Source organism: Giraffa tippelskirchi, chromosome 8, assembly GCF_054371585.1.
Source record: "Giraffa tippelskirchi isolate mGirTip1 chromosome 8, T2T-mGirTip1v1.2.pri, whole genome shotgun sequence".
NCBI lineage: Eukaryota > Metazoa > Chordata > Mammalia > Artiodactyla > Giraffidae > Giraffa > Giraffa tippelskirchi.
This window is the reverse complement of record NC_137282.1, coordinates 83,045,174-83,069,934: the sequence shown is the minus strand read 5'-3', so window position 1 is coordinate 83,069,934 and position 24,761 is coordinate 83,045,174. Positions and strand designations below refer to the sequence as shown.

Sequence of the window (24,761 nt, the reverse complement as noted above, 5' to 3'; positions counted from 1 at the left end):
AAATCATTGCAGGTGTTTGGAAGGCAGGACCATCCCCAGTTGAAAAGCCTTCAGAAAATGAAGAAATCATTCATGGTAAGAACACTGGCGAGCGTCGCGTTCGAATTCCAAAAACAGTGTTAAACTAGGATAAGTATATTAAGCTTAGCCCATTTTCAAACCCATCTACATTTCTACCGTAATCTAACAAAAAGGATATGTCATATTCTGCAGAACTCCAGTAGGCATCCTAATTTCAGCTAAGGTATGTCTGGATGACTTGATTTTCACTCTGCTTAACCTTACATCATGGTAACATTAATAAGAACAATTTTCCTGCCACGCTAATGTCACTGACAAACCTCCAAAGTAGCTGATACTTGTCTTTCAAGAAGTTTAGTAATATGGGCTCTTCACCCCACACTGCCACACACATTTCCCCTGTCTATTGTCTGTATCAGTTACTCCACGAACACATACTCCTCAACAGCCGGATGAGTCATAAAATAAGAGGTACATGGATGTAAATTGAGCCTGTTTATGCTCTCCCTGGCCCCAGCTAATAAAATAAAAGAGGTCCCACTGAATTCAGGTCCAATGGCTTCCGGAAAACAGGTTTCTGCTTAGCAAAGACATACCTTACTCAGTACATTACTTTAACAGTAGAGCTAATTTCATGCCCTGGGTGAATGCAATGGATTTATGGGGAGAGTCATGTGCAGGGTGTGTAAGGACTTGTCCTCCTCACGTCCTCTACAAAAGAAGGCTCTGGCGCGTCTGGTGGTGAGCAAACCAACAAAAGGAATGCCTAAAAGGTCTCACAGAGATCAGGAATGGGTGCTGGGTCCCTGCTCACTGGAAACTCAGCACCCAAAGCAGGGCTTGCTTAGGTCTCTCATCTGCATTTTCGAAAACAAAGGCAGGTTTAGTTCAACTTTCCCGACCTGTTCCCAATCAAGCGATCTGGAATTGGGATTCTGAATGTATGTGTCTACCCCACGTCTGGTATTACATTACAATAGCATGAAAATGGAGCCTAGGACCGAGGAGCGGCCAGCCTCAGAAGCCTTCTTCATTGCCTGCCGTGTAATACATGATATGCAAAGCCTCTGACTTCAGCCAGCAGATATGTGGAGACCGTGTTGGCCCTAGCATGGGGACTAAACTAATGTGTGTTTAGGTCAGAAAGCGAATCAGAAAAGCCACTGGAGGGCACGTCACGGAGTGAGAGCCCTATAAATTCTGCCCCAGTCTCAGCGTCCCCTGGCAAACACTCGGCTTCCCTCCCTGGGCCGCTGCACATCTCTCCTTCGTAGTGCTGGAGAACTCCGGCCAGCAGCAGCCCTCCTCGCCACTGCCTTCTGCCCTGCAGAAAAGCCAGAGAGTTAGACATCGAGGAGGAAGGAAAGCCTTCGACAGGCGCGAGGAAAGCCCAGTGCAGCCCTCCACTCGACAGAACCCCGGCTCAGAGAGCTAGGCGCGAGGGCGAAGCCGGGCGCGGGCGCCGCGGTCAAGTTCGGATTGCCCCCTTCGGTTGGTCCGCGCAGAGCTCCGCACATTCCTCCGGATCTTCCCGGCGAGGAGGAAGCGCGAGTCCGGCCGTGTCTCCACGCGCTGAGCGCTCTCTCCCTGCACCCCGGGGAGGGGCGCATCGCGTCACCCACTCGCACCCGGAGCCCCCAGCTTCGGGAGCTCGGGCGCCTCCTCGCTGTTCTCCTTTCTCTCCCCGCCACCGCCGCAGCTCGACCCCTCCCCTCCGGGGGCCCCGCGCCTCCCCTCCCCCACCCCGGCCCCCGGCCCGGGCTCTCCAGGACCAGCCTGCGCTCCTGGCGCCCTCATGTCTTCGCGGGACTCTCGGCGCCGGTTGACGTGGTGTCTCGTTCGGATTTCCAGGCCAGATCTCAGCTCCGGCGGCAGCATCAGCCCGGCCCGTCTCGTGCTCCCCGGCGCGGCGCCCCAAGAAGGCGCAGAGCGCGGCCGCCGCCGCTGAACAGCCTGCCGCGCCCCGCGCCCGCGCGACCCCGGTTGAGAGCGCGGCGCGCGCAGCCCTGTCACCCCCCAACCAGGGCAGCGGCGGCTGCTCGGACCTCGCCTTCTGGGGGTGCGGGAAGCCGGCGGGGGAGCTGTCGGCATCCCTCGCCCTTCTCACGGCGGCGGCAGCGGCGGCGGCTGGAGCGTTGGCCGCCGCCTCCTGCGTGCCCTCCCTGCCAGGAACGGCCCCAGGATTGCGAACTCGTGCCCCTAACCTGCTGGGCGGGGCTCCGCGCTCCTGCCCTCGGCCCAGATGGGTCTCCTGGCTGGGACTCGGGGCTCCTGGAGTTAATGTCCAGCTGGGGGTCTGCGGAGACCGGATCCGAGGTACGTGGGGGAGAGGGCCTGAGGGGAGGCGGGCGCGACGGGTTGCGGGGCTCTGGAGACAGAGGGGGGCGCGGCTGGACCTCAGAACGGGCAGTGAGACTAGAAAGAGAAGAGGCTAAGAGGGAACCGAGACGCTGGGAGGACAGAGGAGAGAGAGAAGTTGAACTGGAGACAGGCTGGCCTTGCGGAGGGGCAGTTTGCCTTTCCACGTGGGCAAAGATCTCTGGGGTCCCTGATGCCTCTGGACCCCGGAATATTCGACAGGGACAGTTTCCCTCCCCGACTCGGCGGGGCGCTCTTCCGTCAAGTCCCGGGAAGGTGCCGGGCTGGGATCGTCTTTGAACCCACCACTGCCAAAGTTGGGTCCTCGGTGGAGGCGCTGCTACATAGATATCATTACTGGGGTGTAACTTGTTTTGGTCTGTTCCGAGGGAAAGTGTAGGCCCCGGGAGGGGCTGCTGCTAAAGGTGCTGAGGACCTAAAAACAGAGCGCTCACCTCCTCTGGAGCCGTCTTGCAAATCTACATTCCTCGTCCTTTTCTAAACCCGGTTACTTGCATGAGCCTGCAATTCCAACTAACCATCCGCGTCGAGGTTAAGAGAGGGGCTTCCGGGATAGCCCAGGACCCGGGTCTCCGTCTGCAACAGAATCTCGAACCTCAAGGTCTCCCGTACGCCATCTAAGTGATGATTTGAATGACCGCTTTTCTCCTGCACTCTGTGCCACCTCCCCAGTTAACACTCTCCACCACTACCTTTGCACAACCTCAGGGCTGATTTCGCCACCTTTTGGTTTCCAGCCCCTCTCGGGGCGGGAAATAACTTTTCGTGGACCTCCCCAGCCTTCTGGCGCCTCCCTGGTTTCAGCGGTGGCAAACCGGTCTGCAGAGCCGACGCGCGCGCTCCGGGGGAGCTGCCCAACCCCGTGCTCGCAAGATTTTTGCTCATTGGTGGGGGCAAACACAACTCTCCTGGGCGATGCCGCGGAGATGTTAGAGCGCGCTCGACTCTTGCACAGTATTTTCGATGTTCACTTAAGTATTACAAGGAAGAGATGCTGCTTCTAACCTCACGCACGCACCTCTACCCGCAAAGCTCCAAAGCGAGCTTCTGGGCTTCCGCCCCTCCGCGACCGGGTCTTGCACTGAGTTTCGCCATATCTTCGCTTTGGCAGGGTTCAGGGACAGTAGCGCCTTTTCAACAAGTGTCAGGTGTCCGAGGCGCCCGCAGCGTCCCCAGCCCATTCTCGCAAGGGGTGCACTCTGGATCTGAAACACGGCCTCGGGCCCTTGACCCATTCCCAGACTGTCTGCAGAAAGCGTCCCTCATTCTTTTCCCTACCGCGGTCTTGGGCCCAACTGAGTAAGTCCACCGTCAGTTCAGGACACAAGGCACAGCTGAAAAAAGCAATACATCTTTCAGCAACTTCTGTCCGTATTCCAAAAGAAAGCCTCCGAGTTACTGCGCGCCCCCACCCACCCACCCCCGCCTCCCCTTTTCTCCTCCTGAGACCTGGATCTCGAGGGCACACCTCCCAGCCTGCCAGACAAGGGAAAGTGCGGGGGCACTGGCGGCGGGAGCGCTCACCCGCGGTGAGGCTGTCACCGAGACGCGGGGGAGGGAGGGGGAGTTGCAGAGAAACCGGCTTAAGTGAGGCGGTTAGAGAAAAATCCGGGAGAGAGGATGAAGAGTGGTAGGAGAGGATGGACAGCAGGGATGCTGGTGAGGACATCCAAAAGTTCCACGGGGTAATTTGGATTCGAAGAGGATTGGGGGTGGGGGGGAGCTTTCGTGCAGCGGTTCTATCTTGAAGTGGCAAGGCAGCCACCCGGCCGCGTGGGCGCTTCGGGACTCCGGCGGTTTCTGGTGCCCCCTGGTGCTGGGAACTCGGAAGCGCCCGGCGGCGAGTCCCGCAGTCCCGCTCTCTGGGGCGTCCGTCCTTTCCGCCCCAGGCCTAAGGATCGCCAGGTGCCGGTGCCCGCGACGCTCCCCTTTTGCTCTGCCGGACGCAGAGGGGGACCAGCCTGTGGGGTCCTGGAACGGGTGCGGGGGCACCTAGCGGAGAAGGAGAGCTTGTTTACCGCAGGTGGCTGCGCGTTGGGCAGTTGGCGCGCCTAGCAGAGGCTGCTGGTTGCGGCAGAAACACGTCCGACAGATGTGCTTTGAGAAAGCGATAAAGAGACCGACAGGGAAGCCGCTGGGTGTGTTGGGGGTGGGGATGTGGGGACCCCACCGGGATCTGGGAAAATCCTCCCCGTAGACCGCTGTGAACGCTCAGCCTTCAGACTCCCTCCGCCCGGCAAATACCGGGAACTACAAAGCCGCTCTGACTGCAGCCTGCGCCGGCGGTGCTCACAGGGAAGAAGGGGCCCTTCTCACCCGGCGGAGGGCGGGGGCGGGAGCCGGGAGTCTCCTTTGGACGAGGCGGGGAGTTTTCCTCTGTGTACTCTTTTGCCAGCTTCGTCACACTTCTAATTGAGGATCTCCACGTCCAATTTAAAAAGCCCTCCGCCTGCCAAGCAGAAATAAAAAAACAATAGGAAAAACCCTCTTAATGCGGAAGGGAAACCTGGTGCCTCTGTCGCTTCCTGCCGGCGGGCACCGCGATTTGGGACGGCGCATTAACCGCGCGTCTCCCTGACCCTCCGGACAGCCAGACAGTTCGCACGCGCCCGCGAGCTGGCTCCCGGGCGAGGGGGCAGGAGGCCTAGCGTTCCCTCGTAGTCTCTGCCCGAGCGCCTCGCAGGGCTCGTTTTTCATGGCCTGGGTGAGGTGTTGCCTGGGGGTCCCCCGCGCCTCAACCCAGAGCCTTTCCTTTTCCCCGGGTTTGTAAACCAGCCAGGGGGGCATGGAGCGAAGGGAGCCGCAGGGTTTAGGAGTTCGTGGTCCCTACAGACTATCCGAGCCCCACGGCTGCGTAGCGAACAAACAGACGCCCAAGGGTTGGAAAATGCATTCGTCTCCGCAGCGGTGGGAGGTGGCGGTCGAATTAGACGCTTCCCCGGGTGGCCTGCCCCGGCACCCGGCGGGCGTTCTGGGTAGAGTTAGGGGTGGGGGCGGTTGCTGGAAGGGAGGCGGGCGCTCCTGGCGACTGATGGAGAGGAATGGGGTCGAGGTTTTAACTTTTACCTGAAAACTGCCTTATTCTCTTCCACTGAAAAAGTTCAAGGAGCTTTGCCTAAGAATCCCTTTTACTTGGAGGAACGGAGATAGTCAACTGCATGAATCTCGTAATTTCCACTTTAGAATGCCCTTGGAAACTAGAACGCTGGCATTGAGGAGGCACCTCAAGGTGCCCGGGTGTCCCCCCACCCCACCCCACCCCCCGCCTCCTTATTGCGTGTAGCTGGGCCCTGAGTCGAGGGTACCCTTTTTCTCGCCCGCCCTCAACTGCGTGACCCTCCTTTCTAGGGGTGCGAGGATTGAGAAGCCAAACGGAGCCCCCTAAGAGGAGCTGAGCCCCCACCGTGCGCCCTTTCCCGGTCTAGACCTTCTGGTGCCAGCGCTCCTGCTTAGCGTCCCCAACAGGGTACGATCGTCCAGGAGTAACTGTGACCCGGTGTGGGGAGCTCGAAACCCCTCTGCGAGGGGATAGGATTTAAGGCCAGAATCTTGAAAAGCAAAAATAAAGAGGGTATTCGAGTACACCACGAACATTTTCAAGACCGAGGCAATCCCTCCCTAACTAACGCTAAAGCATTTATTGAACCCGTACGTTATGCATGGTTAGGCCTTTTCATATGTTAATATTCATAACCTTAAGAAGTGGAAGTAGTATTTTAAACCGAGTTGAAACTTTGGAAAGTTCAGGAGCTTAACACAGATATTCCTGGACAGCCTCAAAGTCTTTAAGTCCCCAATGACTTCTTGTTCCGACGACAAAATACTAATTGAAATGGCAGGAATGAAGCTTGGGCGGAGTTCGTGGTTCCACTGAGCCTGACCCCGCCTAGCTGAGAACAGGATCAGGACCCCGGGCGGGCTGGTCTCTTGCTTGGGTTCAGGGCTCGTTCTCCGGGGGGGTGGGGGATGGGGTCTGTGGGAGCTGCTGGACGGGGCGGGAGCACAGGGTGAGGGTTGCCTGGTCGCCCCGCAGAATGGGGATGGGGTTGCGCGCCAGTACTGCTGTCGTCGTATCGGTGCTGGCGGGGGGAAGCAGCCCTGCCCCGAAATCCTGGGATCGGATGGCGGAAGAGAAAGGCAGTTGACTGTTGGAAGCCGGGGAGGCGCACCCCGGAGCGGGGACAGGCAGGGCGCTGGGAAGGAAAGGAGGGTGGGGTGCCCGGGGAAGCGCCCGGCCGCAGCGGTCCGGAAGGAGGGCGGTGCCAAGTCTGGAGGGGAGCCCCGGGGACCCGCGCGGGCCGCGGCATCCAGGCCTAACGTGCTCACCCTGGTTCTGCACCCTCGCCCGCCTGCCCGCCCGCACAGGTGCCGCCGCCGGACGGGACTCTAAGATGAAGTTATGGGATGTTGTGGCTGTCTGCCTGGTGCTGCTCCACACCGCGTCCGCCTTCCCGCTGCCCGCCGGTAAGAGGCCTCCCGAGGCGCCCGCCGAAGACCGCTCCCTCGGCCGCCGCCGCGCGCCCTTCGCGCTGAGCAGTGACTGTAAGAACCGTTCCCTCCCCGCAGGGGTCACCCCACCCGCCGCCCGCAAGCATCCCCAGGTCAGCCCCTACGGCAGAGTGGCCTCCCCGGGAAGAGCCGCGCAGGCGCCGAAGCCCCCTACCGGTGCGCCGCCTCCAACTGGTGCCCCAAGGCTGCAACACCTAGTCTATGTATGGCGCGTGCTGGCTTTGCCCAACACAGAGGGTAACACATTTTTCTGCTGCTCATTTAGATTCTGATCAACAGCCGTTTTCCCCACCACTACCACCATCACAGGAAAACACACAGTTGTCCTCTTTTCTCTGCCTCCCCATCACACACACACACACACACACACCCACACCCGTGTTTTGTTCCAAAGCCCTCTATCTCTGTCTTGGTGTGCCTGGCTGTGCTGAATTCTGAGAACAATTGCATTTCCATCCTAAACTGCCCTTGCAAGGGAAGAGGCTAAGGTTTCACAAAACCATGCCCGAGTCAGAGAAAACACAGAAAGGCTTTGATTTCCAGAACAAGCATCTGGGCAGTGTCAAGTCTGTTCAGGAAAGTTCCGGTTCTAGAAAGAAAACGATAAATAGTGCTGGCTGGGGCTAGGGGGAAAAAAACAAAAAAACTGTAGTTCACTCCACACATGACAATGTTAACTCTTAAGACCAGATTATTCATATTAGAAAATAAATCTGTGATTTGCCTCTCAAAAATGTCTTAGCAGTTTATCAGGGCATGTCAACTATGATTTGATATAATTTACCCTCTGCTCTTGAGAAGTTTATCTATTGCATAAAGCAGAGTATGCTTCATCATAAGGTAGAGATTACTGGGGAGGAATAGAAAATTTGCACAACCCCAAACTAAAGCAACAGTAAACCATAGCCATAACCATGCTGGCTACTCCCCATTTCTATTACCCTATTCTGCATTTGAAAATTATTGTGATCATAGGCACCTTTGAAAGGGTTTCAAAGTCTGCTGTATGCTGGAGTCCCCCAAACCTGTGGCCTTGGGCTAAAAGTAGCCCAGGAAGTGTGATGTGCTTATCTTATGCTTAATTACAACAATAAAAGCATCTTCTTCCTGAAGTCCCAAGAAAAAGTGCATTTTTCTAAGACAAATTAAGTCTTCAAGAATGACTTAGGGTTAGAGGACACAGTTTGATCCCTTGAAATTGAAGTAACTGTTCCAAGAGTGTATGCCAGTTAGTTGTATAAACCTGTTTTTAAAGGTTTTGGTTTCAGCCACAAATTTCTATCCTAGAGTATATAATGTTTCTCCAGTAGAAACTTAAAATGAACTTTTAGTGCCATAGTCTTCAGAACAGTACCCATGAGGGCTAAATGGCTTTTCATTCATTCAAACAGCCTAGGCCAGAGGAACAGGAACCCAGTAAAAGGTAATAGTTTTCTCACCAAGGCACTCTGGAGGAAAAATGACTGTGCCTGATTATAAAGCTGATTAGTTCATGGGAATTTAATAAGCATATTAGTATCCTGTCTACCTAGGCTTATTTAAGGCTGGCTCCTGCTTCTGGCTCTGCTTTTGGCTAATTCTGTCACCTCAGACAAATTACTTACTGCCAAACTCAATGAACAGTTTACAACTGTACAGTAAAGGAAGGCCTTTCCACTCCAAAATGCCAGTGACTGAGATTTGGCCTACCCCAACCTTCATGCTCCACCCTAACCTTCCTCTGGGAAGAGACTCATAAGACCCCTGCTTACTGGACTCACCTGGTGAGCTCTAATGACTACTGGTGTTGGGCCTCACCCAGAGAGATTCTGATCTAATTGGCTTGGGGTGTGGTCTGGGCAACTAGAGATTTAGGTGTTCCCCAAGTGAGTCTAACGTGCAGTCTGGTGAATCCCTATGCCTTGATAATATCCTAAGAAAATCTGTGCCTCATGTAAGGTCCAGCCAGTCACAAAGCAAGGTAACAATCTTATTGATTGGGGCGGGGGGAGTTGTGGGGGAATGGAGGTTTTTTCCAAAACTGATACTAAGTCATCAGTAGTATCAGTAGTATCGATGGACAAGATTCTGACTACTGTATTTACATTTGAACCAGCAGAGCACACCCGATTCTGTTTTATCTATGGGAAGACCCAATAGATCCTTGAAAGAGAAATGTTCCCAAAGAGAAAGTGAACTGCATTCTAAGCCAAATTGACTTCTTTCCAGGTATGTTCTATTCGGTAGCAAGTTGTCAGTGTGGGGAAGGCAGGAGAAAGACAATGTGCAGACTTTGAACACTCAACCAGTGTCAACACGCCCCTGTCACAGTGCTGACATTTATATCCTGCACTGTACACCATGCAGTTAAGGCTTATGTAGAAAACATTAAGTCACTCTCATTTGAAAACAGAAAGTGCCATAAATACTGATCCCTCTTCTTGGAATGCTTGGAACTTAGTGATTGAGCAAAGGCTCTTTCGTGCTACCCGAGGCAGTCATTCTGTGCTGTTCAGAGCGGGCTGGACTGCACCCTGTCTACACACTCACCCTTGAGATCGCATGTATTCTGCTGGTTCTGATGTAAATGAAGCAGCCAGAATCTTGTTCCTACCATTATCACGTGTTGAACTAACCAAGTAGAAGTCGTAACTGGCCCACTTGTCTGCACAGAGGTTGACAATAAAGTTCATGGGCTGTGGCTGCTTCTTGTAGCAGCTTCAAACTTGCCTAAACTTAAAGACTTGTGATTTTCCTTTTGGGTCATCCAAGACTTTTCCGTTTCACCATCTTTGTTTTTATTTTATCATTGTGTTTTTTACCTGTGTCTTCACTAATGTGTGGTTAGAGCAGGCCAGAGGCATGTAAAAGGTGAAACTAGAAGGTCTTGTGCACAGGTGTCATAGCATTTTAGAGCTGAAAGGTAGCCCCTAAAATTTCCAGGCCTAAAGATGTAAAGCAATTTATCCAAAGTGCCAGGGTTCCATGATGGCAGGAAGATTTGCTGAAGCCAGAACCTGAATTTCTCTAAACCATTGAAATTGCAGAGCATGCAGTCTTGCTACCTAGGAGAAAACACTTTATATGGGAGGAAAGTTTCCAACTAATGAATAAAGCTGTGTTGCACAAGGTTGCTTGAAGTTTTTAAAGGTTTGTTAATCATAGTCATATACCAGATCTCAGCTGTGCATAACTCTAAATGTGTTTCACAAAGCATAAAATGCATGTGCTTTTTAAAAATTTGTGATCTAAAAGCACTTATTCATTCAACAAGTAATTAATGTGTGCCTGTGTGAGCCAGGCACTGTCCTAGGGGCTAGGAATCCTCGGTACACAGACAAAAGCCCCTGTCCTCACAAAATGTACTCTCTAATAAAAGTACAGGATGTGGTACAATTTGGTGGCCTTGTAAACTAAAACTAAACCTTGGTCAGAAAAGGCGGCCTTTTTGTGTGACCGGAAAACAACTAGAAGAAACACTGAGCATTGCTGAATTATATTTGCAAGTAATCCACAATATATTGTAATATAATGGGGTTCCATTCTACCGGTTTGGTAGCAAGTCACAAAATTTCCTAGAGAAACAATCTTGCAAATCAAGCCATCAAGTTCTCAGACAAGCCCACAAAATTCTATGTAACCTTGATCAAATTGAGATATGAGTCACAATATTGTGAAGCTGGAGTCTCTTCCCAGGTTGTCATTTCCCATGACGTACAGAAGGAGAGCACAGAGCAAGAAATCATGGAGTTTCAACAAGCAAGAGCTCAAGTTCACACATTCAGTTCAGTCAGCCTGGCCACTTAACTAACTGTTACTTAACAGCTCTCAAACCTCAGTTTTCTCATCTGTGAAATAGGAACACTATTCATCCTGCCTCCTGGGGCTGCTGTGAGAATTATATGAGGCAATGCTTTGTAAAGCCCGTGCCCCATAAACAACCATCGTACTTGCCACCCTGCTCCTCCCACCACGCACCCAGTGAGTGCCTTTTCTCCCATCCCAGGCTTTCAGTTTGGCCTCTGCCAAGACATTGCTCTAAATGGTGGAATTTCAAGCAGCCCAACAAAGTACAGAGAGTGGAAGAAATGCAGGCCTTGCGGGGAGGCTATTTTGGGCCCCGCAGTCAGTCAGTTGGGCCAGGCTTGCGTGGGATTCTGCCCCCGGGTCAGCTCCCCTTGGCTCTTCCCAGGTTTCACAGCTCCTTCCCGTCCCCATTTGCTGAGCCCACATAGTTCCTATGGAATTTTTCCCACCAGATTCCCATGGTCATGTTAGGGAGACCCTCGTCCCCTATGGGGAGAAGGGAGCCAGGGCACCATAAGATCCTTACGTGTAAGAGATCAAGGAGGCAGTGAGCTGGAGGCTCCCTGTCTTGAGATAAAGCATTTGTGTTTTAAGTCATCCCACCTGGATATTTAATTCAAGCTGTTTCACAAACCCAGCAGAAGACTGTAAGTGAACTTAGTAAACTTTCAGCCTGTTGTTACCCAGCTAAGAAACCTTCTAATGCAACAAGATAGTTAAATGTTAAGCTTTCAGATCTAATGTTGTGGGATATAGAGTTCAGAATAAATAAGCACCGTCCATCTATTTTTTTTATTATTATTATTTTAAGGACTATATGAACAGACAATACTGTAATAAAGTCCCTAAGTTGGAAGGGGGCTCTGCCATTTGGGATGAGGTGCTTGAAATCAAGAAATCCCACATCAGGGTTTTAGGAGACACTGATTCCTCACTCAAGATTTGAGACCAACATCTCATTCTGGCCTCAGTCTGAAGACCTATTTCAAACTGTTGCTGTTTAGAGAAATCTATTTCAGGCTTAATTTGAATTGGCCAGTCTTAGGACCTCAGGCCGATCCAACAGCCAAAGAATTATTCTCAGAAGATTCTCCTTTCACTGATAGAAAAATAAAAGCTCTCTGGCATTTTCCCTTTCAAATGTCCATTTCATCTTGGTTTATTTAGCACTTAATGGTCCATAGCCTCTTTATTCAATTAAAATGTATTCTTTAATCACTTGAGCTCAATCAGGAAGCAAGTATTAAATATCTCTCATGCTCTAGGTGCTGTGTGGGCATCTAAAAGGCAAAATTGTGAACTTAAATAGCTTATGATCTAGTTGTAAACTATGGATAGGCAGATGGGTGGGTGGGTGGGCGGACTGGCAGTCCAACAGATAGCTATGTCTGCCGAGGTGTGTGCATTAGCTGTGGTCATGGTAAGAATTCCTAGCAATGAAGTCACTAGGATTTGGAGATCATAGCAGGAAAGAATTCGGGAGAGAGGGAGGATTTGAGCTAGCACTTGAAAGATGTGTATTAGGAAAAGAAGGAAAAGGAAAAAGGGCACATTCCAGACCAAGGAGAAGCATAGGCAAGTTTGTGATCAGGATATGGGGAAGGGGCAGGTGGTGGATACAAGGAGGAGGCCAGACCAGTCGCCAAGTACTGAGAACAGGTGGCGGGAAGTGGTGTGAAATTTAGGCTATCTCTGTAGGTGATACCCAGATTATGAGATGCTGTAAAATCCAGGAAAAGAAGGTGCTTGCTCTGTTTCTGATGGCAGCGGGGTGCCACTGGGGTATCTCAAGCAGGCAGGTGGCAACAAGTGGGATCTCATTGCTAAGCCTTTTTGCTGCAAAAATTACTCAAGCTCCAGGCTTCATGAGTCTATAGCATAGGCATATTTTTCATTTTGAAGTGTGCCCTTATTTTTTAAAAAGTGTCTAGGCATAGGCATAATTGAATCAACCTGTTAACAAGTAAAAAGCTACAAATTAAACTTAAAGTTAGTATCATACAAATGAACTTATTTACAAAACAGAAATAGACTCACAGACTTCAAAAACAAACTTATGGTTACCAAAAGGGAAAGATGGGAGGGGGTAAACTAGGAGTTTGGTACTAACAGATACACACTACTATATATAAAATAGATAACCAATAAGGACCTACTTTATAGCACAAAGAACTATATTCACTATCTTGTAATAACCTGTAATGAAAAAGAACCTGAAGAAGAGTAGATGTATAAAGAATATATATATCAACTGTACTTCAATTAAAAATAAATAAAATAAAAACAAAAAAATAAAGTTAGTATCACCTCTTTGCTTTTCACATAGTAACCCAATTTTTAACAAATAGGGTTTTAAAATTTATTTTATTGAGTATAGTTGATTTATCATGTTGTGTTAACTTCTGCTGTACAACAAAGTGATTCAATTATACATACATATATGTATTCTTTTTTATATTCTTTTCCCTTATGGTTTATCACAGGATATTGAATATAATTCCCTGTACTATGACCTTGTTGTTTACCCATTCTATGTATAATAGTTTGCATCTGCTAACCCCAAATTCCTAGCCCATCCTTCCCCAGCACCACTCCCCTTTGGTTTACAAGTCTGTTCTCTACATCTGTGAGTCTGTTTCTGTTTCATAGATAAGTTCATTTGTGTCATATTTTAGATCCCATGTATAAGGGATATCATAGTTGTTAGTCTTTCTCTTTCTGACTTACTTCACTTAGTATGATCATCTCTAGGTCTATCCATGTTGCTGCAAATGGCATTATTCCATTCTTTTTTATGGCTGAGCAGTATTCCTCTATGTGTGTGTGTGTGTGTGTGTGTGTGTGTGTGTGTGTGTGTACACACCATGTCTTCTTTATCCATTCATCTGTCGATGGACATTTAGGTTGTTTCCATGTCTTGGCTATTGTGAATAGTGCTGCTGTGAAAATAGGGATGCATGTATCTTTTTGAATTACACTTTTGTCCAGATAGATACCCAGTAGTGAGATTGCTGGATCATACAGAAACTCAATTTTCAGTTTTTTGAGGAAACTCCATATTGTTTTCTACAGTGGCTGTACCAATTTACATTCCTTTACCAACTGTGTGGGAGGGTTCTCTTTTCTCCACGCCCTCTCCAGCATTTGTTACTTTTTAAATAGATTTCATATAGTGTCTTAAAATCAAGTAAGTTTGAGCTCTACTGGGTAAGAGATGTTATGTACCCCTATTGTACAGAGGAAGCAATGAGACCTAGAGATTTTCTCAGGGTCACAAATTTAGTAAGTGATGAAGCCAGAATTCAAACCTCAAACTTCTAGTCCCAAACCCAGTAATTTTGGCTTAATACAGACTGCACTCTCATATTAGTAGATTAAGAAAACACAAATCTTGACTTGCTAAAAATACATTCACTATCTGAAACATGTATTTCTAGGAAAATCAATAAGCCAAAGCAAGGAATATTATATTTCTTCCAGGCCCTTTCTTTGATCCCTGTTTGGGCCAGAGTGGACCTAGGGTTATTTTATTCATGGTACTTCAGAATCCAAATCAGGACATTTTAGGAAGAGAAACATGCATTTCTTCACACACTCCTAAACTATCGATGCTTTTTGCAATGAGGGAAGTCTCCCTAACTCTTTGGGACAAAGTGAGGTCTCCTCGAATACTCGAGGCCTTCAGGGGGGCACTTGTTCTCAGATGGCTTCTGTTCTGCCCAGGGAAGGGAGTGTCCACATGGGAAGCCAAGGGCAACAGCACACGTGCCAGAACAGTCACCTCTATGGGAACAGGAGTGGGTTTGTATAAGCAGATCTTATGTCTCTACTGAGAATCAACTGGTTAACCCAGTAGAGGTAAAACCCACTTTTTAATGATTTTATAGGATAACTGAGTTGGAAAGCCTAGTTTTGAAAGTCTTAAAAACTTTTTTTCTTGCAAACCTACAAAATTATGTTGAAAAACTAGCACACACTCCTAAGATAACATCTGTATTTTTATAACAAGTTTAAATAGTTGTAGCAGAAGTAATTTCCAGCCCATTTGGCAGCTAGATATGTGCTTCAATATTTTTGGCAACACTTTGGAGCTGCAAATTTAGCTTATTCGATTTGTGGGAAATTATCCAAATGTATCAGCTCAAATACATTGATTTTTTTCATCAGAAAAGGTCCAACTTCATTTTCATTTCAAATACACATGTTAGTCTGCATCTATGGCAACCACTACCCTTTTGGATCCTAATTGTAAAATGAATAGATGGATGGGTGGATGGTAAAATGAATAGATGGATGGGTGGATGGTAAAATGAATAGATGGATGGGTGGATGGACCATCAAGCAAATCATGCCTTGTCATGACTGCCTGGCCAGAATGAAATATGGAACCACCCAGTTTGATATTTCTTGATTTATTCATATGGGACTTTTCCTCAGCAAAATATTCATAGTACAATGAACACCCACACGTCTTTTTCACCAAGATGGACTTCTTGTTAGCATTTTGCTTAATTTTTTTTTCTAAACCATTTGAGAATTACTTTTAAACCTAACAATAAATAGTGTGAACCTTCTAGGAGCAAGGACATTACCTTATGTAACCACAATTCAGTTATCAGTCTCGGGAAACTTAACATTTGTACAATACCGTTATCCAATAGATAGTCCATAATCACATCTCCCCAGTTGGCAAGAATGTCCTTCATAGTTTTTCTCCTTAATCAGGGGTCACAAATTGCATTTGACTATTGTGTCTGTTTATTCTCCTTTAATCTGGAATTAGCTCCCAACCCATTTTTCCCCCCACAACATTTTGAGAAGCCCAGGCTGTCTTGCCTGCAGTTCTACAGACTGCCCCTCGTGTTGCATTTGTGGAATTGTTTGCACTTCATTAGATTCAGGTTCACATCTTTGGAACATTGAGTTCATGATGACGTGTCTTCACATCGTGAGTCACTAGCACCAGTTTAGCACACCCGGACTGCCCTTATAGGTATCTATCCACCATACAGTGCCTTGTGGTAAAATGAGTGAGATGGGCAAGAAGTGCATCAGTCTGAGAATGTCCGCAGGGTGACTGTAAAACTGGCTGCAGGAGAATTTGTCTGTGGACCGGTCTTAGAAGGCAGCACATGTGGAAGTTGAGGATCTGGACATGGATTCTTCTAAAATGCCCCATAGACTCTAGAAAATCCTAACATACCCCCGCCCCCCCGAGGGATACTTGCCACAGTCTGAAGACACTGACCAATGCCATGGTGAACACAAAATATTGTTCATGGGCTGTGGAGTCAGTTGAGGTTTGTGTGGTTAATTTGAAGGCGTTCCTAGGAAGAGGGAAGAGGCAGCCCAGACTCCCAAGATGGGTCTGCTCCTTCTGCCCACAGACCACCATGCCGGGGCCTCCAGGCCTCCTGCTCTGTGGGACACACTGGATGAGCAAGGGGCCAGTGTCTGCATCTCCTTCAGGGTACTCTGTCCATGAGCCAGCCGAGTTGGTCTTCATGCTGCTTCCTCCAGTGTAATGTCGATGAAGGATCATCATCAGACGTGAAAACCATAGGACTTACTTTTGGGGCCATTTGTTAAATGCCTCCAGACCCTGAGCTGAAAACTCTTCTCCCATTCCAAGTAATGATCCCCGTTTTAGGGGGAGGTCGAGGCTGCACAAGGTTATAGGCAACTCAGCCAGACTGGACTCGGGAAAGCCTAATCCAACACTCACCTTGGGACCACATGATCACTTCCTGCCAGTGCACTGCGCCACTGCGTAACTCTCCTGGCTATGTCAGAAGGTTAGGGAGGAGAAAAGTCAGGAGTGGAGGTTTTGAATGCAGCTGGTTTTGAATGATTGTTGTTGTTCAGTCGCTAAATCGTGTCTGACTCTTTGCAACCCCATGGACTGTAGCACGCTAGACTTCCCTGTCCTTCACTATCTCCTGGAGTTCGCTCAAACTCATATCCATTGTGTCAATGATGCCATCCAACCATCTCATCCTCTGTCATCCCCTTCTCCTCCTGCCTTCAATTTTTCCCAGCATCAGGGTCTTTTCCAGCGAGTCAGCTGTTCTCATCAGGTGGCCAAAGTCTTGGAGCTTCAGCTTCAGCATCAGTCCTTCCAATGAATATTCAGAACTGATTTCCTTTAGGATTGACTGGTTTGAATGATACTTCTAGCTAATTACCTGAAGAGTCTTTGAGAGTCCAGTAAAGTCATTCACTGAGGGGTAGAGAGTCCCTCCTCACTCTGATGGCAGGAATCCATCAGGCAGGCTAGAATAATAGAGAACACTTTCCTTTCACCCCCTTTATTCTCCTTTCAGCTTTTCGGTCCCTCCTCTTCTTGCCCAGGTCTCTCTGGCCCTTCAAGTTCCTTCTACCCAATGCTCAGTTAATGGCTTCCTAGGTGGCTCAGTGGTAAAGAATCCTCCTGCCAATGCAGGAGACTCAGGTTCGATCCCTGGGTCAGGAAGATCCCCTGGAGAAGGAGATGGCACCCCACTCCAATATTCTTGCCTGGAGAATCCCATGGACAGAGGAGACTGGCAGGCCACAGTCCATAGGGTCGCAAAGAGCTGGACATGACTGAGCGACTAAACAGCCGCAGTGCTCAGCTGGCCCTGTGAGGAGGGGCCCGGGACAGTTGGATGCAGGCCCCAGTGTCATTGCCAGGCCTCTCGGACTGCAGACAGGGCCTTTTGGGAAGGAGGGAGTGAGGTTCCTTTGCTTTCCAGGTTCCTCTGGGGTTTCCCCTGAAAAACCACCCACCTCTGATAACACCACAAGGGATTATTTTCCCTTTGTGAGCGCTTAGTTTCACTGGGTAACTTTCTCACCCTCCCCATAAAGTGTTTTGTAAGGACAGTAGCAGGGCCCCTGGAGTGCACTCTTGAGTGTGAGGTGTTTACAGCTGGCTGTGGAGTGCTTTCAGCTCACACCAGGTATTCATGGATTAGCTGACAAATGGACACCCTACTGGGTGTTTGCCTGACTTAAAAGCAGAAGAATGAACATTTTTCCCCTCAGGGGAGCCATTTCTGTATTACCATAAAATTATTAACATCACTATAACAAGAGCAGGGACCACATAGGTGGAAATCAGAGCAATTAGAATCTGAATAACAAAATGAATATAGTCCATCTTTCCTGAGTGAGGGTTTTTGGGCTATTTGTATTCATGGAGTAATTTCAATTACAGTGATGATAAGTTTTCTTAGTTAAACTGTAGGATAAATAGTCAAGAAATGGTATTTCTAAGAAGTATGTGTGTTGTTGGTCAAAGTAGGTGGAGATGGTAAATAAAATGGCATTTTGGTTGGGCAAAGTGGCCTTTAACAGTATACCCAGAACACCTTTTTCTGAATTTTGAACTGGTTGGTCTTTTCTTCTGCCTTGAGAGGATCCAGAAATACTTTTTAAAATGACAAAACACTGGTGTTTTTATAACACAAATACTTTTCAAATAAACCCATGTCATGTTTTACTGCCAGCCAACCACTGATCATGAAGAGAATGCACCAGTAGCTCCAGCAGTGGTCACAGTGACTTAGTAAATGGCCTCAGCTGGTGACTGTTCATAGAACAGATGCTGTGGACCCTTCTTGAAGTGACCAGGATGGCCTGTCTAATGCTAGGTGAATACTCTGTCCAAAATAGGAAAGCCAAGGTAGTCATTACATAGTGCAAGATAACCTCAGCAATCTAGTGCTTAGGGACCCATGGGCACTTTTTTAAAATGATTTCAATTGAGTGGCAAAATCAAAACTTTAAAATAGCAGATGACAGAACTTTGAAGTTTTTAGAGAACTGGAACATTCTCCCAGACCAACACTGCACATTTCAGAGGTCACAGAAGGTCAGATTAAAAACAAGGGTCAACAGTTTCCAAGACAAGCTGTGGGGCTCTCACAATCCATTTGGCAGTGGTTGCCGTGGACGATTCTAGCCTCCAAGTTCTAAGACCTAAGCATGTTTTCTTAAATTGTAGAATAAACATTCCAGACATGGTATAGCTCATAAGTATGTGTGACGTTGGTCAAAGATGACCTACATATGATAGAAGCAGCAAAATCATAAATGAATAAAACAGATTTTGAAAACATGTTTTGTTTTGAAAAATAAAACCAATTTTGTTGGCCATTTGGGTGAGAAGGGCTGGAGGAGTATAGCCTGTTGGTGTCTTTGTGCTCTCAGAGATGATGGGCTCCATCTCTGCCTTTCCAGGTGGAGACTGAAATGTAAGGCTGCCTCCCACAAGCAACTGGATGTTTTGAGACTCAGATTCATGGCCCTCTCTACACATCCCTTCACCTCTCCTAAAGACGACATAGGAAGGTGATTTGATGAGTCTAGAGGCACTTGGTTATTTCAAAAGTAACCAAGATGTTGAGACAAGAGGCAAACAAAAAACATTTAGGACTGCTAGAACCTCTTGTGGGGTCTCCTGGGGCCACGATGGTGGTGGCTGAGCAGAATGCCTCTGGGACATCAGCGGAGGAGGTCCTCTCCCTGATGGGGGTGACTAGAGATGAGTGTCGGGCAGGGGTTTCCCACTGAGACTTGAGACTGTCCACATCTTAGGGTATCGGCACTGGGGAGCCCCCACCCCCACCCCAGAGGGATAGGCGACCTCAGAAGGATTGCCTAGTCCAAGGGTGCAAGGCTGAGCAGGGACTGACCCCGGGTGGAATCCTGGGCTCTGTCCTCTCCAGCTCTGCACTGAGACTTTGTCACTTGGCGCCAGTGTGAGTTTGAGGAGCTTCCGGAGACAGGGCCTCTCTGTCTGAATCTGCCACCGCCCTTGGCTGCCAGTTTTCCGGTTTTTACTGGGAAACTGCCAGTTCTGCCTTGGAGTGACATGCAAGACCCAGGAGCTGGAAGAGGTGCCCCTGACCCGCATGCTTTTCCCTTTTTGGAGACAATATACTGTATTCTGCAGCCCATGGCAGCCTAACTTCAGAATCTACTTAATGCACCTCTGTGCCTGCTGAACTTTCCAATAGAAAGTGTGTTTCTCACTTCTTGTTCTGAGTGTGGTAAATGCATGCAGGTGGAGTCAGCATACCTTGCCCTCCTTCCAGAATAAGTTGCCATAGGCTGAGACCAAACAAGCTGCACCACCGTGGAATTTTTACTTAAAAACAGATAGGCAGCTAGGAGCACTGGAACAAGTCTGAGCTTTGAAACCAAACTGACTGAGTCCAGTTTTATGAGCCACGTGACCTTGGGCAGATAGATATTTACCTTCTCTGAGCCTCAGTTTCCTGCTCTGTAAAGTTCAGATACTATGCGACCTTGCAGGGATGTCATTAGGGTTCAAGTTCAGGTTGGGACCTTTCTCTTGTGAATATTAAGTATACCAAGGAAGCTATCGCTTATAATACAGGATGATGCCATTTGTAATATGAGGAATTTTAAAGGTGAGGCTCTACCATGTAGTTCTTATTTCAATATTAGTGAAAGAAAATCATGTTTGTACATTATTGAAAAGTAAAAATAACATTCTAAAGAATGACATTAGTTGGGAATTCTCTTGAGAGGTTATATAAATCTTAGGCTGATCTTTTCTTTTCATACAGACATGCATGTGTATATGTGTTGGTCTTTCCCGGATGACTCAGGGGTAAAAAATCCGCCTGCCATTTCAGGAGATACAGGAGATGCGGGTTCAGTCCCTGGGTTGGGAAGATCCCCTGGAGGAGGAAATGGCAACCCACTCCAGTATTCTTGCCTGGAGAATCCCGTGGACAGAGAAGCCTGGTGGGCTACAGTCCACGGGGTCGCAAAGAGTCAGACACGACTGAGCACAGCATGCAGAATCACATAGACGTGTATACGTGTATATGCACATATGTGCGTGTATATACGTGCATGTGTATACACAGAAAGAGAACTTGTATTTTCCACATATTTGGTCTACAGAGCAGTTTGTACTTTACCTGGGGTTCAGGTAGGCAATGAATATCAGAGTAAATGTCCTCCACTGCCAAGGGGGGTTCCACTCGCCTCCTTTTGTGGACCGTCTTTCAGGGGAGGCTCCACATGTGAGGGTGGGCTGCTCAGCCCTGCAATGCCACCAGACACAGCATCTTAGGCCTCGCATCCAGGGTCGAGCCCACCCCAGAACTGTGCACTGCCTGGAGCGAGGGCACCCGGCTGCTGCTTGAAGATGCACATCTCACCTGTGTGGCCCTTGCTTAGGAAGTAGGTCACGTCTGTGGACCTCAGTGTATTAACTCTTCCCCGTCCAGTACCCAGCAGCTGGGTGATTTCCAGTGAAGCATAGAGGCAGGACCCCCAGAACAAGGAACACCTGGGTCTTCCCTCCAGCACCCCTGCATCCTTGAGGCTGGCTCTGGCCTGGAAGATGGCTCCTGTACAAGAGGCCCTCTGTGGGTACCCCAGAGTCCAGGCCCCTCTTCTCTGGGCCCCACAGAGACCCCTCCCACTCTAGGTAAGGGGTCACATCCTCACTGCTCTGTGCACAGCTTTGAGCTTGTGGGCTCCCTCCAGGGCCCATGGGTGGAAGACAGGCTGAAAAGTGGCTTAGAAACCCAGCCGAGGAGAGGAGGGGGACCATCCAATAGGACTATAAAATGACCTCTTTGATTAAAGTATCATTAACCTGTACTCTTTTTTTTTAAGAGAAATCTAACATTTAAAAGAAAACTTTGTCCACTAAATGCCAGCCTAGCCAAGAGAATGTTTTGAATTATGTGCTTTTTAGTTTGTCTATTACAAGGAGTACTCCTAGGTCTCACCATTGTTCCTATAAAAACTCAATTAACTTTACAAGATGGTCAGTATCCTAGGCCTTTGTTCCTGGGGTAGCGTTATTGTTTTTTTCCCATAATCGAGGAAGGCAAAATCTGGGTAGTGAATAGTTTGGTTTGTTCCCGGAGTCTGGCCCAGTACAAGGTTTCACTTGTTTAAATAACATTGTTTATATGAAGGACACATCAAAGTTTAAATATTTTAAATAGAATAATGCCAAAATATTTAGTTGCACACTAAAAGGATGACTTAAATGCATTTGAGCATTTTGATTTTTCAAAAACTTTAGCTTTTAGATATCCATGTTTTCTGAGATCGAGCCTCCAAGTGGGTCTGGGAAATGAGCAAGTATTTGACCTGTTTTTTCAAAATGATGCTCCTCTTTTGTGGTTTGCAAGTATTTTACTGTCAAAGTTCTTACTAACAAGGGCCATTTGTGTAGCTGACATGCTGCCAAGCCCTTTATAGGATGAAGAAAGTGATATGACATCAAGTCTTCATTTGGGGAACTAATCCAAACACAAGCCCCTTTCTTTCCACTTTGCTCAGTGAATTCCAGGAACGTGGAGGCAGCCATGGGTTTCTTGGTTCCTGCTGAGGAGTTTACTTGCCTGGGCTGGGTACTGAGCCTCTGCAGGATGCTAAGGATTGGCTCAGTGAGGTGCATGGCTCCCAACACACCCCACAAATACCTTGTGTTGATAAATGGAGGTCTCTCTAGAAATGACCTTCCTTGGAAGGAAATAACCTTCCTTGGAAGGAAGGTTATGGCCAACCTAGATAGCATATTTAAAAGCAGAGACATTACTTTGCCAACAAAAGTCTGTCTAGTCAAGGCTATGGTTTTTCCAGTGGTCATGTATGGATGTGAGAGTTGGATGGTGAAGAAAGCTGAGCGCCGCAGAATTGATGCTTTTGAGCTGTGGTGTTGGAGAAGACTCTTGAGAGTCCCTTGGACTGCAAGGAGATCCAATCAATCCATCCTAAAAGAGATCAATCCTGGGTGTTCATTGGAAGGTCTGATGTTGAAGCTGAAACTCCAATACTTTGGCCACCTCATGCGAAGGGTTGACTCATTGGAAAAGACCCTAATGCTGGGTAGGATTGGGGGCGGGAGGAGAAGGGGACGACAGAGGATGAGATGGTTGGATGGCATCACCGACTCGATGGACATGGGTTTGGGTGGACTCCGGGAGTTGGTGATGGACAGAGAGGCCTGGCGTGCTGCAATTCATGGGGTCGCAAAGAGTCGGACACGACTGAGCGACTGAACTGAACTGAACTAGAAATGAACTCAGTCAGCAGCAAAAGGCCTGGGATTAGGAATTTTCCATTGGAAGAGACAGGCCTCTTTGCTCTGTGGTTTGGAAAATATCATGTTGCCCTTTTCTAGTTTCCAAAATTCGTATCCATGTACAACTTTCAGCATAAATATTTATTTTTTTACTCTATTCTTCAAGAAGGAGAAGAGGATGGGGAGGGCGGAATCCTTTCAGTTCAATTAGAATTGCCTATGTCCTGAACTTGAGGCTTAAATAAATATTTCCACCTTAACAACAAGTTATGAGGGAGATGTCCCATGAAAGAAGTTCTCATAGCTGGTCTCTGCAGTTTAACACAGGGAACACGGATTGACTGCTTCCCCAGTGTCAGAAAGACTTTTAATTCAAGCTTAATGATCCATTCACCACCTCACCCTAAAGCATAAGTGATCAGTACATCCACACTGCTACACACATCACCCCAGAAGGCCAAGTAGAAATTAAAATAAAGAAAAAGGAGCTAAACATTCTCACAGTAAAAGATAAGTATGCCCCAATCATTACTGAGGATTGCTTATACTAAAAATTCATTTGAAGGCAATGGCACCCCACTCCAGTACTCTTGCCTGGAAAATCCCATGGATGGAGGAGCCTGGTGGGCTGCAGTCCATGGGGTCGCTAGGAGTCGGACACGACTGAGCGACTTCACTTTTACTTTTCACTTTCATGCACTGGCGAAGGAAATGGCAACCCACTCCAGTATTCTTGCCTGGAGAATCCCAGGGACGAGGGAGCCTGGTGGGCTTCTGTCTATGGGGTCGCACAGAGTCGGACATGACTGAAGCGACTTAGCAGCAGCAGCAGTTATCTGAAATTCAAATTTAACTTGGTATTCTATATTTTATCTGGCAAGCAAAGCCAGTGGACAAAGGCATACAGTCGAAATGTCATAAAAAGGAGAGACAGTGTTTTTCCGGAACTTTGCAAGTGTCGGGCAATTAATAAAAACATGATAAATGCTGATTCAAATCATCATTATAACTCTAGTAAAAAGAATGTAATTTATCATGATATATAAATTAATGAGTCTAAACTAGTGTAAGCTGAACTTTTGAACTCGAATGTTTTCCTGTTTATGTTAAACTTTCAGTAATATTTCATCCTCATTTCTGATTAATTTTTAGTTGATGCTTTTTTTTTTTTTAGTTGATTCTTAATCAGTTTTAACTTCCATGTTCCCAGGTTCTTAACTTAATGATCTATTCAAGAGTTCTTAAAGAGAACCGGGGACTCCATCATGTGAATCCTTTTGTAAAACAAACAGTCTTAGAAATTTGAAGCCTTTATTTTTTTTTTTGACTAATCGCTAATTTATCGGGGCTTCTTCCTTCATGGCTCAGATGGTAAAGAGTCTGCCTGCAATGCAGGAGAGCTGAGTTCGAATCCTGGGTCGCGAAGATTCCATGGAGGAGGAAATGGTAATCCACACCAGTATTCTTGCCTGAAAGAGCCTGGCAGAGAATCCCATGGACAGAGGAGCCTGGCAGGCTACAGTCCTTGGGGTCGCAAAGAGCTGGACACAACTGAGCAACTAACATTAACTCATTTCTGATTAATCTTTAGTTGATTCTTAATCAGTTTAGTTGATTCTTAATCAGTTTTAACTTCCATGTTCCCAGGTTCTTAACTTAATGATCTATTCAAGAGTTCTTAAAAAGAACCAGAGGCCCCATCATGTGCATGCTTTTGTAAAACAAAGTCTTTCAGAAATTTGAAGGCTTTGTTTTTTTTTGTATTTTGACTAATCACTAATTTATCAGTTAGAAGGTCAGACTTCTGTTCAGGTTTTTGAAACCAAGCACACCTAATTTCCTCTTTTATAGCTTATTGTTGAAAAAGAGTCACAAATAGCACAAGCAACTCATTTGTCAAAATAAGTAGTTCATGTCTTTAACATCGAGTGATTTTTTTTTTTTTTAATTTTTTAGGGAATTCCCTGGTGATCCAGTGATTAGGACCTGGTGCTTTCAC

At 47.7% G+C, this 24,761-nt stretch overlaps 1 protein-coding gene across 3 annotated transcripts in view; it reads left to right on the top strand.

Annotated features, from left to right (window-relative positions):
- The first annotated feature begins 1,244 nt into the window (after positions 1–1,244).
- Positions 1,245–24,761, top strand: part of GDNF (glial cell derived neurotrophic factor) — a 30,168-nt gene continuing 6,651 nt past the window's right edge. The window contains exons 1-2 of one of the 3 annotated variants that reach the window (XM_081522036.1): positions 1,245–2,337; positions 6,766–6,864. In XM_081522036.1, the coding sequence (XP_081378162.1) occupies positions 6,792–6,864 (73 nt within the window). In that variant the 5' untranslated portion in view covers positions 1,245–2,337; positions 6,766–6,791. Of the gene's footprint in view, positions 2,338–3,643; positions 3,700–6,765; positions 6,943–24,761 lie in introns of those variants that run through there. The other 2 variants (XM_081522034.1, XM_081522035.1) reach the window with 2 other exon arrangements.